General features: G+C 44.6%; 1 protein-coding gene across 2 annotated transcripts in view; it reads left to right on the top strand.

Annotated features, from left to right (window-relative positions):
* The first annotated feature begins 1,330 nt into the window (after positions 1-1,330).
* LOC147901358 (uncharacterized) overlaps positions 1,331-18,368 on the top strand; it is a 175,310-nt gene continuing 158,272 nt past the window's right edge. For both annotated transcript variants that reach the window (XM_087376068.1, XM_087376067.1), the window contains exon 1: positions 1,331-2,646. In XM_087376068.1, coding sequence (XP_087232194.1) covers positions 1,534-2,646 — 1,113 coding nt within the window. In that variant the 5' untranslated portion in view covers positions 1,331-1,533. The remainder of the gene's footprint in view (positions 2,647-18,368) is intronic.

Below are 18,368 nucleotides of genomic sequence, written 5' to 3'. Positions count from 1 at the left end.
GTGGACCCAAGCCTTTGATGAAGTCAAGCACCCCTTTGAGATGAGCTTTGAGGAGAGAGACCATCGAGGGCTTGTTTCCACAAACGTTCGTTTGGGCATTTGCAAGAGAGATGACGAAATGAAAAGGTGCAGCGTGGAAACAGGTCCACACAGTGCTGGAGCCCCTCGCTTCATTGAATGCTGGAGCTTGGAAAAGGATCTATCAAGCAAAGCCATTGGCTCTATGTTAGAATCAAAGCAAGAAGCACCCCGATGGCCAAACAGGCCTAACAAATTTTCATGGATTCAATCTCGCATCGAGCACTCTGCATGACACCGCCACTCATTCAAAAATCGATCATGTGAACCAAATATTTGCTTCTTCTCGCATCTGAATGCTCGTATTTAGGTGTCGTGGAAACAGCTCCCCAGATCCCACACTCTTCTTCACTGCCATTTTTAGCACTGCCTTCCAGACAACGCTATACTAACAATTTTGTTTAAAAAGCTTCCCACACCATTTGTTGCAAAGTGGCCCCCTTCTATTTTGGCTTAATATATATATATATATCTCACTCTCGCACGCACGCACACACACACACACACACTTTTTTTTTAAAGAACTCTCTCTCTCTCTCTCTCTCCCCCTCACACACACACACAGAGAGTTTAGAAATCTCTTTATATTTGCAAGTGGTTGCATTATATCATTCCAACTTTCCAATGGTTGTGTTCCATCACAAGTGTTGCAAATTAATCATCCATCTTGACAATCGTTCGTGTTTGGCGGAACGTAAGGCACTCACTTGTAAGCACTGCCTTCCAGGCATCGCTATACTGACACTTTTGTTAAAAAGTATCCCGCACAATTTGTTGCCAAGTCCCCCCTTCTATTTTGGTTTTCTCTCTCTCTCTCTCTCTCTCTCTCTCTCTCAGAATATGCCAATTATGTGACCAGAAACAGAAGAACACATGGTAATGATATGCCCTTACTATGCACACATTAGGAAAAAAGTTCAGCTCTCTTCTTGAGGGACATAACAGACTGGTTGATTTGCTACATAAGGCGTCACCCTCAGCTTTAGGAACATTTTAATCTAAGCTCTTCAAGCACAGAAACTCACATAGACATAAAGGTAGTGTCTCTTATTACCCTCCCCTTTGAGGGAGGAGTCTTTATGTATGTAAGGTTTTGTATTGTTTCATGTCCCATAGGCCGATTTTTGGTCTTCAGAGGACTATAATATATTCTTCTTCTTCTTCTTCTCACACACACACACACACACTCTCTCTCTCTCTCTCTCTCTCTCTCTCTCTCACTCACACACACACACTTTCTTTTTCTTCTCTCTCTCACTCACACACACATAGAGTTTGCAAAACTCTTTGCATTTGCAAGCGGTTCATCATCCATTCATCTTGACAATCGTTTGGGTCTGGGAGAACTTTAGGCAGCACTCACGAGTACTTGTACTCACTTCTTATGCTCTTTTTCTTTTCACTCACGTGTCACTAACCACACAACAGAGCTATTTGTTTTGGTCTCATTTTGTGATGGAGCTCGACATTTCTTGTCTGAGCATCATACACGAAGGCGCACCTGCAGGAGCTCGAATCTATGGCGGAGCAATGCCTCTTCCGTTCCCGACATCTCTTTCGGGAAGGTACAAGGTCATGGCCGTTTCGTACCAATTGGCTGCGTCGGATTTTTCGTCAAGCGCGGCTCGCAATAGACAGAGGATGCGGGAGATCCGGATTTTTCTTTGCTCAATTGGTCACCATTTTCCAAGACCAGTGCACCTCGCCTCTCATGTCCGGACTTTTGAGCTTATGCCCAAGAATGCCACGAGAGTGGCACGTATGGGATGGATCGATGACGGGCGAATGACGGGAGGGAGGCCAGCCTTGGGCGTTCGCGTGATGGAAGGAAATGGGTATCCGCATGCGAAAGCGGAAGGCCTTAGGGAGGGAAGGAATACGGACCTATGGGCAAGCCTAAGCGAAATGGAACCCCCTGAAACTTCGAGGTCCAATCCCAGAGGACGTAAAATTGCGTTGGACGATTGGAAATCAAACTTTCAGCGTAAAATGGGCGACGAGGAGAGTGGCAGACAAGCTTCTGACAGTGCAACTAGTCAGAGCAGAACAGAAAACGACAACCTTGCTAATCAAGTTAGCTTCAGGAAATACTCACCAGAGGAAAGTGTAAAAGGAGCTCAAAACGTGGCCAGAACAGGTACGGCAGGTCGTAACATTTTCAATGGTGTCAGGATAGAATACGGTGCGGAAAAGAGGAAAAGTCAGAGAGGAATTGATTTATGGACCGATGGGCGTGCGAGCAGAATGGAAAACCTGCTCGATCAAGGAGAAAGGCAACAAGGGCAGATTAGTGCAGCACAAGTTCTCCCAGATTCAGAGGTATCAACACCCCAATCAAAAAGTTACAAAGAATTTGTAGGGGGTGGAAATGAGATCTCCGAAAAGCGGACTGAGGAAACCCTCGGGTTGATGAAGGGGAAACAACCGGATGACTTTAGAAGAAGTATAGACATTGTGGACAGCAGGCGACTGTTGAAGAGGTCCAAAATGATAGCGAAACAAGTAATTAGCCAATCTTCAGCAATGACTATAGGATTCGTGTCGCAAATGTGGGTGAACGCTGCTCTTGTAAGTTATTCATCAATTGTGCCACTCTTTCTAGTCTAGAGTGATTTACATGGTTCCATCATCCATGCTTCATTATGCCAGGGATGCTGTACTGCTTTTCTTTTAATGAGTCTCAAGGCAGCAAGACTTGGAACTGGTTTTCTACTCACGTAAGCACAATCTGTCACATGTACATTCCTAAATAGAATGCACAGGCCATGTTTTCAAAACGTGGTACCCTATCGACACCCCATTACGAAAGCTTATCTCTCAGTCTCAGCCAGGCTCTTAAGCATGTCTGTTTAATTGTGTGTTCATCCATGATTGGCCGCATGGCCCAAGTGGAGGCTTGATAGAGGAGAATTCCTAAACAGCGTTCGATATGCTTGGTCTCATTCATCATGGTCTTGTTGCTGACATGGATGCCTACGCAACCTGTTGATGTGGCTACATCCAGCAGTTGCTGGCACAATCTACGCTCAGGAAATAATTGTTGAGTCCTTGTTATGAACAAATTTCTCTACCTGCTGCAACGTGAAGCAGAGGTCACCACAGCCAATTCCTGTCCCAAAATCTCATAGGTGTTCGAGATTTGTTTCCAGCCTGCACGATTGACAAAACCTCCCGACAAGACCATGCATTCACACATTCATTGATTCACTACATGAATAGATAATCCCGTCACTCCCAATTCTCTAGGTGGTTCTATTACCAAAGTGGTTTGCTTGCTACTTGTCATGAATACCTGCACCTAGCTTTTCATGGCCTCTAGGTAACTCACATTAGAGTCCTATTATCATTTCTTGCCTCTAGGCACATGTTACATGCGGGGACTAGTTGTGCGGAAAATAGATGAACATACAAGGAGAACTGAAGCATGAGAGACACGAGATCTCCTAACTATAGTACACTGCTTTCTTAATATTGCTGGCATATACATGGGTGCCAAATAGGCATACAAAACTGAGCTGAATCACTCCCCTAACTGCAACATGAGGGAGATGGAGCTATGCTGCTGAACCACGACACCAAAACCTTGACCATAGGATGGCTGAGATGTGCTGCTGGAGGCTGGGAGCTGAGTGCTGAAACGAGGGGCAAAGCCCTCCTTATATGGGGGCTTGAAGGGCCTGTTTTGGCCGTCCCAACCAGCCCTAACTTGCCAACCAGCCAGTCGGCTGGTTGGCTGGGCTGGTAGGGCTTTTTGCTCAGCCCTAGAGGCTGCCTATTAAGGGCGCCTCCCCCAGCCCACTTAGTATGCGTGTTGCTGCCCTTTGGAGGCTCCAAAACCTGCCAAATATGCTGTGTAGGGAGCTGCGATTGGCTGATAAGGAAGCCAGTTGTCACTGCAACCTGGGCTTGACCTTGGTGCATGTGACATTTTCTTCTTCCGAACTTGTTGCTAGGTGGATACCTCGCAACAATTTGCCCTGGCGATCCGAACTGCTTCGTTCTGGCTTGTGACTTTGGGAAATGGGAATAGACCCTCATAGCTCATGCTTGACTTGTCCTTGGACTAGGGCTCACAAAGGGGTCACGGTGTACGACAAATGGTCTGACTGTGTGTCACAGTGCTCCCTAGTGCAGGGGTGCATGTGACATTCCCTCCTGCTCAAATTCTAGATGAAGGGAGCTGCTGAGGGAGGACTGAGTGAACCTTCCAAGCAAACGTGATCTTGATGACCACCACTACTGCTTGAAGCTTGACTGACCTAAAGAAGTAGGGAATAACGGTTTGGCACTGGGACTGATCTGGTAACTGCTCTAAGAGGCTGAGGAACGAATGCTTTGCTATGGTAACAAGGCGGCTCAATAGAAACTCTTGTGAACCAGTACTGCCATGAAGACTAGAAGCCGAACTGCTGAGGCCAGTCATCCCACCACGCTACTACTGCGAAGTCCTGATCCTCAGGTGGTATGGTACTGTCCTCGTGAACTGTTGAGGACTGACTGGGCTGTTGATGCAGAGGCATTGCACTTTGGAAGGCTAATGGTATGAAACTGGCTACCAACTGGTGGCATGCACCCTCCCCACGGCAGAAGATCCACCGACAGAAATGCTGGTGCTAATCCATGAACTGCTAGGATAATGATAAAGCCACGGAGGCTAGGCAACCAAAACTGAAAACTGGAAATTCTAGAATTTTACATGCACTACTGGAAACTACAGTACTGCTGTTTGGATGACTGCAGTAAGGGAAAGTTGGAATACACCTGCCTCCTCTGTTGGTGTGATAACTGTTGAGGGTAAAAACTATGCCATTCTCCTAGAATCTGGAGCTATGTATGTAAATGTCTCCCAAAAAACCTGAGTGATGCTGGGAGCTGCTGAAATTGTTCCTGTCTCTCTGAGAAACTCCAAGAGAGGTGGAGCTATGGATGTCTACCCAAGGAGCTGAGGGGCAACTGGCATTGCAGAGTGCCCCTTTAAGGGGTAGACTATACTGGATGCTCCGCGAAGGAACGGAGGAGCTGCTTGGCACCCTTCTAATGAATCTACTGAATGGGATGTGTTGCCTGAAAGGACTATGAGATTATCATATGCATTGGCCGTATCTGACGTGTGCTTTAGCGCACAGGACTAGCTCAAGAAGCCTGGGCAGGCTTGGGGCTAGGCAGGCGATTCTCGGGTTCAGTTGCAAGGGCACAGGTGGATTATAGCTACACTGGGCTCGATCCTATAGGAGGAGACTAGAGGCCCAATTTTCAGTGCACAGGTCAGAGCAAGCTCACCTCTTTCTTGTTGGGTCTAGATTTTGGATCATGCTGCGGACCTGCACTTGCTTCCTAGTGTAGCCCAAGACCTAGCAGATGATCCAAGCCCTTGGGCACCACCTGGTGGTATGGGACGCCAAGCTGGTTGGGGTCTGGATGGGAGATGTGCCAGCAACTCATCTCGTGGCTCGGAAAGGAAGTCCCAATTCTCGAGTCTTTACCTCGCAGACGTCATGTCGGCTAGCCTGCATCCATCTTTGTTGTTGTATGGTCGTTTCTCTGTGTTTGTTTGCAGGTCCAAGATTCCAGGAGTCTGGGAGGACGTGTCAGTTGGTATCAGATCAGTTTCCTGGTGCAAATTTTTGTAGAAAAAGGTGCGGATGGATCTTCCTCTAGGTATGGAGCCAATTTGCATTTGTTGAAGATTTTCGCCATAGTTTGTGATTTCATTAGTCAGGCATGTGAATTCGTCATGATTAGAGCTAGAGGATTTTGGATGTAGTGCAAAAACACCTCATGGTGAGACTTCGCGGGATCCAGCAACCTCACATGGACTTCCAAAGATACCCTCTGCATGCGAGAGGCTCCCAGATACTTTTGGACATCGTCATAAGCTTCACGTGATTAATCACTTGAGGAGTAAAGTTTAGGAAAATCTCCCAGATACTTTTGGACATCGTCATAAGCTTCACGTGATTAATCACTTGAGGAGTAAAGTTTAGGAAAATAAACGACCTCACCCTTGCATTGATCTTGTCCCAGAGACATGTTCTCGGCCTCCTCCTGCTGCAGGATCCCTAGATTCTTTGCAAGGGGATCCGGCCTGGCAACCCCCATCAATATGAAGTCTCAATATGAAGTCTCAGTCATACGACTGCAGGATGGCCTCCATCATGACCCGTCACATGCCGTAATTGAGTCCATCCAAAAGACGGTTCAGAAAGGTGGGTAAAACGGGAATTTTTACCTTGTTCTCTGCCATCTCAGCCAGGGTAGACAAGTGAAAGAGAGTCCAACTGGAAGGGAGGGTGGATGGAAAGAAGGTAGAGAAGGAGATTGATGGAGAAAGGGAGGAGAGGGCTGGAGAAGATAGCGAAGACACTTGGGGCTTAGGTACCGTCACACCTTCGTAGTCCCCTCCCTCGAAGACGCCTCCTTTTGAATATGAAAACTCAAAGTGAAAGACAGCACACCTTCCTTGACACTTGAACAGTCCACACCTCACACTCCTCTACAAAGACACCTCCGAACAACAGCCCTAAAACTCCTCTCAATTTGGCTCTAGGATCCCTCCATGTCTCAGGTCTCTAGCGAACCATAGCTCTGATACCATGTGACAAGTTCTGCTGAAACTGAACAGAAAAAGCGAGAGAGAAAACCACACACAAACCGTACTGAAAGGAGAGAAATAGACAAACAGAGGCGGCAAGGGATCTCAGGCAGAACCCCTGAACTGCTGGGGAAAACATCCACTGTGAGACGATGAAACAATAAGTCAGGGGGGGCCTATAAATAGGCACTCCTTCCCCTCCAGTCGGCTGATGTAAGAAGGCTGACCAGCAGCCCTTGTAGGGCCAACTAGCCTGCCTCTAGGGGCTGACCCCTGCCCTATATAGGTCACCCATATCTGCCCCTATTGAAGGGGTGGTCAGACAGCCCTATAAGGGGGCTGGCCCCCTGCCTCACACAGGCCGACCAGGTAGCCTAGGTGGCTGACCAGTAGGTCGGCCCACTTCTGGCCGTATATATATAGCCTATGGAAGGGGTTATAAGGGGGCTGGCCCCCTGCCTCACACAGGCCGACCAGGCAGCCTAGGTGGCTGACCAGTAGGTCGGCCCACTTCTGCCCGTGTATAGGCTGCTAGGGGTGGGGCTGCAGCACCAAAGGGTGGCCACACAGGCCCCCTACATTGGCCTGACCAAGGCGCCTCAAGAGGGTCTGCCACATGGCAGAAAGCAAGCCACAAAGGGCCCTTAACAGCCCTCCTGCGAACACCTCGCATATAGTGCGCCATCATGGCAGCCTGCCATGTGCCCATCGGAACCCCTCCTGGCATATGCACATGCCCAATCCCACACCAGACTAGCCCCACAAGGGGTGGGCACACCCACAACAAAGGCCCTCACTCATGAGCTAACCTAACCATGGTACATCACGAGATGCTGAACTCCAACAATGCCAACAATAGAAAGAACAACATTAGACATGGAAGTCCTACACAAAAAAAGAGTGAAGTGTACAAACACAATTCCCCAATCCAAAAACTTAGGTTGAGTAGATAGTGGAGGGCCATCTAGCCAACTCCCCTTTCCACTCTCAAGAGAAGCTTCAGGCCTGCTGCACCACCTCCATTGCCTAGGTTTTGAAGGTGCGTGTATTGACCAACAACTCGATCTCTAATTCTCTAACCATGCTGTCATTCAGATAGGGATGTGTTCTCAGAGCAGACAGCCTATGCTAAACGATTTGTATCTTGACCTGGACCTTTGCAATGTGCTGTTGCATGCAACAACCACTTTTCCTTGGCTGCTTCATACTCGAAACACATTGGCAGCCAATTTCAACATCCAATCCTGTGCAGATATTTCCATGTCAGAACACCCTTCAATGCATTATCTCAGTGCATGGGTGCGAAAAACTGTTGGTGGACTGAGACTTGTAACTCAATTGCTTAGGCTGTGTGCTCTCAGCCCTGGACATGCTCTTTCCTTCACGTTTAAAGCTTTTTATCTAAACCTCCCAGTGTGCTCACCCAGTGTGCTCACCGTCCATATGTCCCACACAATCAACCGTGAATTTGTGTTTGTCTTCGTCCTTAGCACTTGCAGAAGTTAACCATCTCTTCAGAACAAAGCCACAGTCAAACGCCATGGACACCTCATGGCTAGGTGGGCTCTCTTGTTAGATATGACAGTGTAGAAGGCCACAATCCTCAAAGAAATCTGGCTTGATCGTATTGAGGTGCACCTTTGGGCCTCCTCCGTGCTTCTCTTTGAAGATAGAGAGACAATGCTTTTCTGTGACATCATCGTCAATCAACAAATGAGAATTTTGACCTTGCATAGTAAGGCCATACTATGCATGGAACTCTTTTTTTGCACGACAGAACTTCATTTGCGAAGGGTGTTCATAGATAGAGCTCTTCACTGTTTATCCTTCGACGGGGATGGTGATCTTGGGGGGGGGTCCCTTAGTGTAATATGCAAAGAGCTCATGCAATCCAAAAGAGACAACGTTTACTACCTCAAAGATTGTGAACTTTATGAATTATATATATCCTTCAAACTGTTGCAAAAACCATATATATGGATTTTCGAGCTAGGACAAGTTATGACAAATTTTAGATTAGTCAAATTTAAAAACATTCAATGACAATACATAACACTTATTTCTTACCAAACTCAAACATCTAAACCTTCCCTATGTCAAAGATTTGGGAACCGCACAGACTATACCAGTCCATCACAACAGTGCTAGTGAGAGCTGAGCTTTGTAGCCCCTTTGCATACTGTTTGTAGAGGTGCTGGATTCCTTTAACAGCAAAAGATCCATCATTTTTATGCAGATATGAGACCTGCACTAATGCTTTGAGTTCATTTCTTATGCTCAATTTATTCCATTGAATACTGACAGCTGCTAAATCCTTTGTACAATGTTACTACAAATGTGTAAAAGTTCTCTAAAGGTCCTTTTATCAAGACGGCTGACAAGCGATGTGCGTTTGCTGCATTTCTCCACAATATTGAGCGACACATGTTGAAGGCCATTGGTTGCCCAGAAGCAATACTGGTTCAAAGAAAACCTGTAAACTATATACAATGAAATCGCAACATTTTCATTTTCATTTGTAAAAAATATTTTCTCAAGTTTGTAAAATCTTCAAAAGTTTAGGCAATTTAGTTATTTTTCTGCTAAAAAGTATGCAAATTCTCTTCAAAATTTTGAAACCTCAAGTTTTGTGATTTGTTGAGAAAATGTTTTCTGTGAACACTGCTCATAGGATCTTTTTATATGCTATCTCTTGGCATTTTTCATAGAGGTGTATTATCTGAAGGCTTTATCTCTTCAGTTGCATTTCTCGCAGAGGTCCTGTATTGCTGCACATTGAACTCCATTTCAACAAGAGTATTTGTGTGACTGTGTTTTATGAAACTCCAGCAGCGTATGCTTTAAAGTGACACCGGTTACCAGGAGTCTCTTTATGCTGTGGTTTCATCGCCTTTTTCTTCTTAGAAGCAATCTTACCAGTCGGTTGAATGCTGCTGTCGGCACAGTTTTCAAAAGAGAGAGTCTGAAGGCTATTGTATTGCTATCTTTGATAGGGTCTGAAGCAAGATTACTTCAAGCAATGTTGCGTGAATTATTCTTCTGCTCCTTATCTGCCGTGACATTCTTTCTGCAATGTCTCCTTATGATTGTTTCAAAGCTTTGGGCAAGGATTCTATTGAGGCTGACATTGACCATTAGAATTATCTTGTTCAATTCTTTTTACAAGGTTCGGGTCGATATTTTGACTGTGTTAATAGTCATTGTTATCTAGATTGGCCACTTCAAAAAGGAGCTGCTTGGTTGCCAAATTATTGGCTGTGTTTTTTTAATGGCCTAAGAGATCCTTATTGGCAAGAGCTTTCAAACATGGCAAACACATATAGTATACCTCTTGATAATTAAGAGTTTATTGCCATATGTTAATGGGAAGACACCTCATCTAGAGACTACAAATGAAAAATAGAAAGATGAGCGTGCTCACGCTATTCTTTGCTTCACCCAGATAATAGACTCTTCCATAAATTTGACGTGCTCTGAACGGCAAAACAAAAATGGGATCAATTGGAGAAGTCACTACTCTAGTGACTTAATTGTTCATGACTCTATTTAAGCTTGTATCCTCACTTTTCTAATGGGTATCTTAGAAACGACATGCATATAATTTTCTCTACATTGTAATTGGCCCTTGACCTTCATATAAGGCAAGTGGTAGGACCCTCCTTTTGTTATATTTTCACCATCATTTAGAGGAATGTACTCATTGCCATACACAGGAGATGTTGCTATCCTCATAGGTTGGAGGGGGTATGGTGTCGAGAGAAGCAACAAGCATGTTTGTGGAAGCCCAATTATAATCGCTTTAGCAAGGGTGGCAACCTTGTGTTGGTGATTGTGTGAGGATGGCCAAGGTGCAAAGCTACAGAGGAAGTAACATGCCCATCTAAAGCATGTCATATGCTAGAGGTGAAGCAAGTTCAAGAGTCTTCTTCCTTAATCAATAACTATCTAGCTATGTGGTGTGTTGTTCAATTAATACCATGTCTCTTAGTAATCCAAACTGTGTAATAAGTCTGATTGATAAAGGCTTCTCCTCTTCTTGTATCATCTGATGCAGTGCAATACTCCTCTCCCATTTCGTATTGAGGGGGGGTATTGAGATTTAATCATCAAGGTGATTGGAGGTTCACATCTTGGGTAGGATTTGGATAGGATTCTGCAGACTCGATTGCCTATTTAATAGGTGAAACCTTGGTGTATTGTGTGGAGCACCTAAGATCCTTATCATTACAAGGCTGATGGTCAATACATGCTTGATGTGTTGATCCTTAGCTCTTTGTGTGGTGTCTCCCTTCATATTATCCCTTAACCGACGTTGAGCTTTCTTCCTCATTGTATACTTCTCTTTTCTAACGCATATACGAGTTTTGATGTGCATGTACTTTGTGTGGAGTTTACACTGTGTGGAGTGCCCCTAAAGGCAATGAAAACATGTGGCTTGCATGCGAAGCCATGCATGCATGAACTACAATCCAAAGTAGAGTTAATGCTTCCTTGTGTGTTACAATAGATGTCCTATAGGTCTGTGTGAGTTAATGCAAGTGCAACTTGTAGGTATTCACAAGTAAATAACTAGGGTAATTGTTGGCTGGTTAATTCAGGGCTTTAGGTGCATTTTGCAGTTCCGTCATGGTGGATGTGGCTATGGAATGGTAGGCCTTTGGCACAAATTCAGTTGGGTCCTAGGGAGTGATGTTATTTTATTCATCCCCTTCTTTGTATCTACTCAAGTGTTTTAAGTAGAGGACTCCCATTTGCTATCAAATTCAGCTTCACAGTCAAGATTCTTTGTAAAACACACTAATTAATCTCTTAGACTTTCTGTCGATTCACGGATACAATTCTTAGGCGTTAGCATCGCGTTTTTCCACCCAGCCATTCTTGTGAATCACATGTACAAAAGATACGTAACTTTATTTCCTTCATGCTTATCCACAAGCCCTCAGTTCCCTAGATGGTTCCCTCTGCCACATGTCATCTTTCTAGACCTTTAGCTTGGTACACCATTTACCCCTCTCTTGGGGCACATTTAAAACATTTGCGCCTTGGCATTTTTACACATTTAGGTGCACCTAGGCCTTAGCACTCAGGATCACCTAGTCGATGCCAATACACCCTCACCTAGGACCTTGGCAGTTACTTCCCTTTGACCATTTAATTTACGCACATTAAATATTACAAAAGTCGGTCATCTAAGAGAAAATGCCTACCGATCTTTCCGAGGTCATGCTATCTCGGCTAGAGCATAACATTCCTTCCCTCTTCAAGCATCAGCGTCCTCGATGATGAAATCTGGGAACACTCTCCGTAACTGGTATACGGATTCCCAGGTAGCTTCCGATAGAGGCAGACCATGCCATGCAACCAACACCGTGGGTATCTTTCGATTGCGCACTTGCATTGTTCCTCGGTCCAGGATTCTTGTTGGCTTGCGTCTTGCATTATCCTCTATCTCCTGAAACAAAACCACACCTTCGATTAGTGAGTCACCAGTATGCAAAAACGAGAAACATGAAACATTGGGTGCACCTTACACCCCGGTGGTAATTCTAATTTATAGGCTACCTTGCCTATTCTTTTTAGAATTAACCATGGCCCACAATATTGAGGTGATAACTTAGCACACTCTCCTGCAGTCAAAGACTTAGAGTGTGAAGGAACTCTGAGAAAAACTTTTTCTCCTTCCTTAAATTCCCTAACGGATCGGTTTTCATCCGCATACGCCTTAGCTCTATCCATAGCTTGGCGGATGTTCGCTCTCGCAAGTGCTAGCATCTCCTGCATCTGAACCACAAAGTTTGCGGCACTAGGCACTTTCTGAGGTACTCCAACTATAGTTGGATTCGCTGGTCTATAGCCATAGTTCAGTTCAAACGGACTGAACCCTGTAGAGGAATGTTTTCTATCATTGTAGGCACACTCCAACAATGGCAACCACTTGTCCCATATATGTTGCCTCAATGACACATATGCTCTAAGCATATCCTCTAAACTTTGGTTGATTCTTTCTGTCTGACCATCCATTTCTGGATGATCCCTACTACTCATTCCCAACTCAGTCCTTAGTGTCTCAAATACCGCAGTCTAAAAATGACCGGTAAATTTGACATCTCTGTCTGACACTATGGATCTCGGTAATCTATGCAGACGAAATATATGTCTAATAAACAAATCCGCCACTTGCGGGTACTAACTGACTCCCTAGTCGGAATGAAGTGAGCCATCTTGGTAAGACGATCAACCACCACAAGGATAGAATCATATCCACCTTGTGTCGTAGGCAGACCTACAATAAAGTCCATGGAAATGCTCTCCCACTTAGTGGTATCTCCAAGGGTTGTAAAAGTCTGGGTGGCTTCACCCGCTCGGCCTTACTTTCCTGACACGAAAAACAACGTGTCACATATTCATGAATATGCTTTTTCATCTTTGGCCAAAAGAAATCTCGCTTCACGAGATGATGTCTTCTCGACTCCTGGATGTCCCTCACATGGGCTATCATGGCACTGTTGAATGACTCTCTGCCTGAGATCATTCTGATTAGGTACTACTACCTTGCCATTTCTTTTCAGCATACCATCCCTTATGGTATATCTTGCATAAGTTTGGCCTTTTCTGGATGCTAGGTCATTCTTTTCGTTTTTCCCGGGTTTTAAGACATGAGCCTTAGGCCAAAGGCTCTAGACAAACTCGTCCACCTTTTGAGTTTCTCTAATCTCGGTCATTAGAGCACTCTCTAATACCGTGAAACTCATGTTATGCATAATGCGTGACAACGCATCAGCAACTTTATTATCTTTTCCTCTTCGGTACCGAATCGTCAAACTAAACTCCTGCATGAGTTCTGCCCACCTAGCTTGGCGGCCTCTCAAGTCAGGTTGTTTACAAAAATGTTTCAGAGTATCATGATCAACATCCACATAAAACTCTGATCCATACAAATAATGTCGCCATGTTTTCAAAGCATGGACAACAGCATACAACTCTAATTCATGAGTTGGCCAATTCCTTTGAGAGGGAGAAAGCTTCTTGCTTTCAAAGGCTACTGGCCTTCCCTCTTGAAGGAGAACTGCTCCTACCGCAATGCCACTTGCATCGGTTTCAAGGAACAACGGTTTCTGGGGATCAACTATTTTTAACACCGGTCCTGTGACCACAGCTTGTTTTATGGTGTTTAAACTTTCTTGTTGATTCTGTCTCCATATAAAAGGTACTTTATCTGAGGTCAGATCAGTCAATGGCGATGCTATTTCGGAATATCCTTTGATATGCCTTCTATAAAATGGGACAAATCCCAAGAATGATCGCAAAGCGGTCAGACTCTGAGGGATTGGCCAAGTCAGTATCGTAGCCACTTTCTTTGGATCCATTTCTACCCCCTCTGGAGTAATTATGAATCCTAAATACTCAAGTCTAACCATACACAGTATAGTTTTCTTCTTATTTACATAAAGACTGGCTTTCCTCAAAGTACTGAACACTATTCTTAAGTGTTCGCGATGCTCAGTAATACTTTTACTGAATACCAGAATATCGTCAATAAAATGTACTACAAACTTTCCGATATACGGACGTAGTAAATCGTTCATAAGCATGACGAATGTAGCTGGAGCATTGGTAAGTCCAAAGGGCATTACCAAAAACTCATAATGACCAAACCTGCTTCTAAAAGCGGTTTTATGCACATCCTCGGCTCTAATACGGATCTGATGGTAGCCACACTTAAGATCTATCTTGCTGAAAATTACGGCCCCATGTAATGCATGTAGCAAATCATCGATCCGAGCCATCGGATACCTGTGCTGAATAGTGATATTTTTCAATGCTCTGTAATCTATACAGAGGCAAAAAGTATTATCTTTCTTCCTCTTTAATATCATTGGGGAAGCAAAAGGTGAAAAACTGGGTTGAATTTGCCCCAGCTTGAGGTATTCTTCCAGTTGTCTTCGCACCTCAGCTTCTTCTGTAAAGCTTAATCTATAGGGAGGTCTATTTACAGGTTCTGCCCCCGGGATAAGCTCAATTTTATGTTGAACATTCCGCTCTGGAGGTAACCCATAAGGTAACTCATCCCTAAAACAATCAGAGAACTTCTCCGATATCTCTTTAGCCAACTCGGCCATTTTTCCATCTTGGGTAGCCTCAGTGCTAGTCGATGCATCATCAATTGACTCTACCGATGCTATACACAGACACAGAAATCCTTTCGGAGTCTTCCGAATTTCCATGGCTGAAATCAATGGTCCCCGAGGTAAATCCTTTTCACCTCGCAAAACATATTCTACCCCATTCATCTTGAACTAGTAAATATGCTTTTTCCAATCAATGGCTGAATTTTTCCAAAAATGCCAAGCCATACCTAGGGCTATATCCGCGTGAGCAAGCCTGGTCAACTCAAAGTCCAGCTTCTCAACATAGTCCTGAATTCGAAGTTCCAACAGGGTAACCCTCTGGTCCCATACTTCAGTTGAACTTCCGTCCGCCATCCTGACCGTATAAGCATAGTCAGATGGACTAGTTTTCAGCTTGAGCCTCTTAATAAGCTTCGAGTTAACTACATTGTGTGTTGACGCTGAGTCAAACAACACAATCACATCATGATTGGCTACTTGCCCTTTCATTTTAATCAACTCGGGCTCATCGAAAACTGTATACCCCGTTGCTGCATGCTTTGAAAGGATGTTATCAGGTGCACCGCTTACTAACTTAGTAACAGACACACTTAACAACACAGGTACTAACCTCTGAGAAGGTCCCGCCAATTGCATCTGCATATGTTCCGCATTGGGACTCTCCTGCATTTCCGCATCGCATTCAGATATTATCATATTGGCCGTGTGACGGTCTTTATTCAGTGGACAATCTTTCCACTGATGTTGCTGAAGGTAGCCGAAGCACAATCCTTCTTTCCTAGCTTTCTCTTTTTGCTCAGGGGTCAATGAGGACTTTGACCAAGCCCGGGCTGCCATTGGAGTTACTTTTCTTTTCACCCCAACGGTGGTACTTGTCTTTGCTGGTCCCTCAACCGTGGTCCCTCAACCGGCTTCACCTGCTTGGTTTGGCCACTTGGCTGCGAGACACTTGTCTTTGAAATCCATTTCCTCTGAAATCCTCCTTTTCTCGGGTACTCATGCTGAGTCCCTACCTGCACAAACCCATTAGGTCTGCCTCTGGCATCCTCGTAGTTCAGGGCTATTGCAATAGATTCATCTAATGTAGTCACATACTTAGCCCGAACTTCCATTTTAATCTTGTCGTTCAGTCCATAGATATAGTTTTCAACTGAACCGACATAGGGAGAGGGTCTGTTATCTTCATAACACATTCCCTGAACTTGTCAGTGTACTCTGCCACCGACAAATTCCTCTGGCGAAGGTTTCTATAAGCATCCCAAGCTCGGGACTCTTTGTCAGGTGGAAGAAAGTGTTTCTTAAATTCAGCTTTAAACCTTTCCCAGGTGGTAGGGGCAACTTGATCTTTCTGTTGCTTAATCCACCATCTATCTGTTGCCTCAATAAACAGGTGAGTGGTCTTGCGGATTTTCTTTAGATCAGATTTGATTTCACAAATGGCGAAGGCTTCTTCCCACTTGTGTAACCAAACCTCGATCACATCAGAACTGCACTCGGTCATCCGACCAGCGTACTTCTCCAGTCTATAGTTTGCAATATTAGGTACCTTGACCTTTGCACGTTCTGATGAGTGTATACTGGGCTCTGGCTCTGCTAGAGCTTTGCCCTTTTCATTTCTAGATGGTCTAGCCGACAAGGCTTGCACCATCTCCCTAATTTCATTTTGACCAGCGTTCACTTGAAGCTGCTGGTTCATGATCTGCTGTAAAGCATCTTCTAATACAAAAATCCTACCCACCAGAGTAGGTGTTGTGTGATGGGACATTTCTTGCGTAGATCGCGCTCTAGATTCACCAGGATTCACCTTGGAATCTTGTCCCTCTGCCTCCATTGTTTCAAAAGGGAAAATAGTTTTTTTTTTGTCACTTCAGATTCCCCTTTGCTGTACAGGAATAAATCGACTACAAACTCTGATGTACAGGAACAATAGACTGCAAATCGAAAATTGAGAATTTGTATAGAAGAAATAAAATGCCCCCTGGAATCTCCACGTAGCGCAGATATCCCGCTTTCCTTCGAAGCAGTCGTCTGCTCCTCAATGTAGATGTTGCTGCGCTGACAACTCCTCCCGTCACTTGTCTTCCGTCTGGCTTACGGGAATCCTGCTCTCTGTTTCGGAATGATACGCTATCAAATGATACGTTCCCTCTCTTGTCTATCTGGGTTTTTTTTTTTTCGTCGATCAAACAAAGTGTGTCCCTGTTATAGCAGGGAAGAGTCCAGCGTATAGCAATTCAGGTACTATAGAATCTGAGAATCCTAAGGCTTTCGCACTCGCAGGTTGGAAGTGGATTAGATTTGTGTTTTTGCAAAGCTGACAAAAGGATCGCGTGTCGTCCGGACTGAAGGCACGCTCTTTCGAAACAAGTTTTCCAAATGACACGATCTCTTTTCTGTTCTCACTGTTCCATCGAATTACATTCTGTACAAATATTTTCAAGCGGGTGTTCCGAAATGAATCGGCCTGGTCTATGTTCCCCCTTCCCAAAATCTGGACACGCCGTGGCTTGTGATGTTTGGGATTTCATTCCAACCGGCTACAGATCAGTCGTAAAAGTCGATTTGTTCCCTAGCCGTTTGCAGGTATGCACGCTCAAGTTCACCTGCAGACTCGTTAAACACCAGTCCGTCCCAGCCGTCGAGGAGTTTCACAGCCAGCTATTCGTCTTGATACGTGACTCGTATGAGTCCCCTCGTCCAGCCTGAAGCTCTTTGTATTTCGTCAATCACGGGCTGATTCTGTCGTAGGAGCGTTGGGTTCCCAGTAACTTGCTGACAAATGCATCGCCCCTTTTTTTTCTGATTTCTTCCTGTGGCTCTGATACCAATTGTAAAACACACTAATTAATCTCTCAGACTTTCTGTCGATTCACAGATACAATTCTCAGGCGTTAGCATCGCGTTTTTCCACCCAGCCATTCTTGTGAATCACATGTACAAAAGATATGTAACTTTATTTCCTTCATGCTTATCCACAAGCCCTCAGTTCCCTAGATGGTTCCCTCTGCCACATGTCATCTTTCTAGACCTTTAGCTTGGTACACCATTTACCCCTCTCTTGGGGCACATTTAAAACATTTGCCCCTTGGCATTTTTACACATTTAGGTGCACCTAGGCCTTAGCACTCAGAACCACCTAGTCGATGCCAATACACCCTCACCTAGGACCATGGCAGTGACTTCCCTTTGACCATTTAATTTACGCACATTAAATATTACAAAAGTCGGTCATTTAAGAGAAAATGCCTACCGATCTTTCCGAGGTCATGCTATCTCGGCTAGAGCATAACATTCTTCCTTATTCTCAACTGTAGCATTCAAAACTTTGGTGGGTTTGTGCTGCTTTTCATTTTGGTTTTCTAAGACACTCTTAGGATAATGGTTGTTTGTGATGTTTTCAGCATGTTGGTAATAGAGCTAGTTGTTTGTTGTAATTTTCCATTCCATGCAACTTGAATATTTTGCTCCATGTTTTCAAAACTATACGTGAGTCTTCTTCAATTGGATGACAATTGGTGCACGATATTTTTTTATGTCAAATGTGAGGAAATGCAAGAGGTAATTCTCAC

Source organism: Dipteris shenzhenensis, chromosome 6 (genome assembly GCF_047967505.1).
Source record: "Dipteris shenzhenensis isolate YYH24624 ecotype China chromosome 6, Dip_SZ_1.0, whole genome shotgun sequence".
NCBI lineage: Eukaryota > Viridiplantae > Streptophyta > Polypodiopsida > Gleicheniales > Dipteridaceae > Dipteris > Dipteris shenzhenensis.
This window is presented reverse-complemented; position numbering and strand designations above follow the sequence as displayed.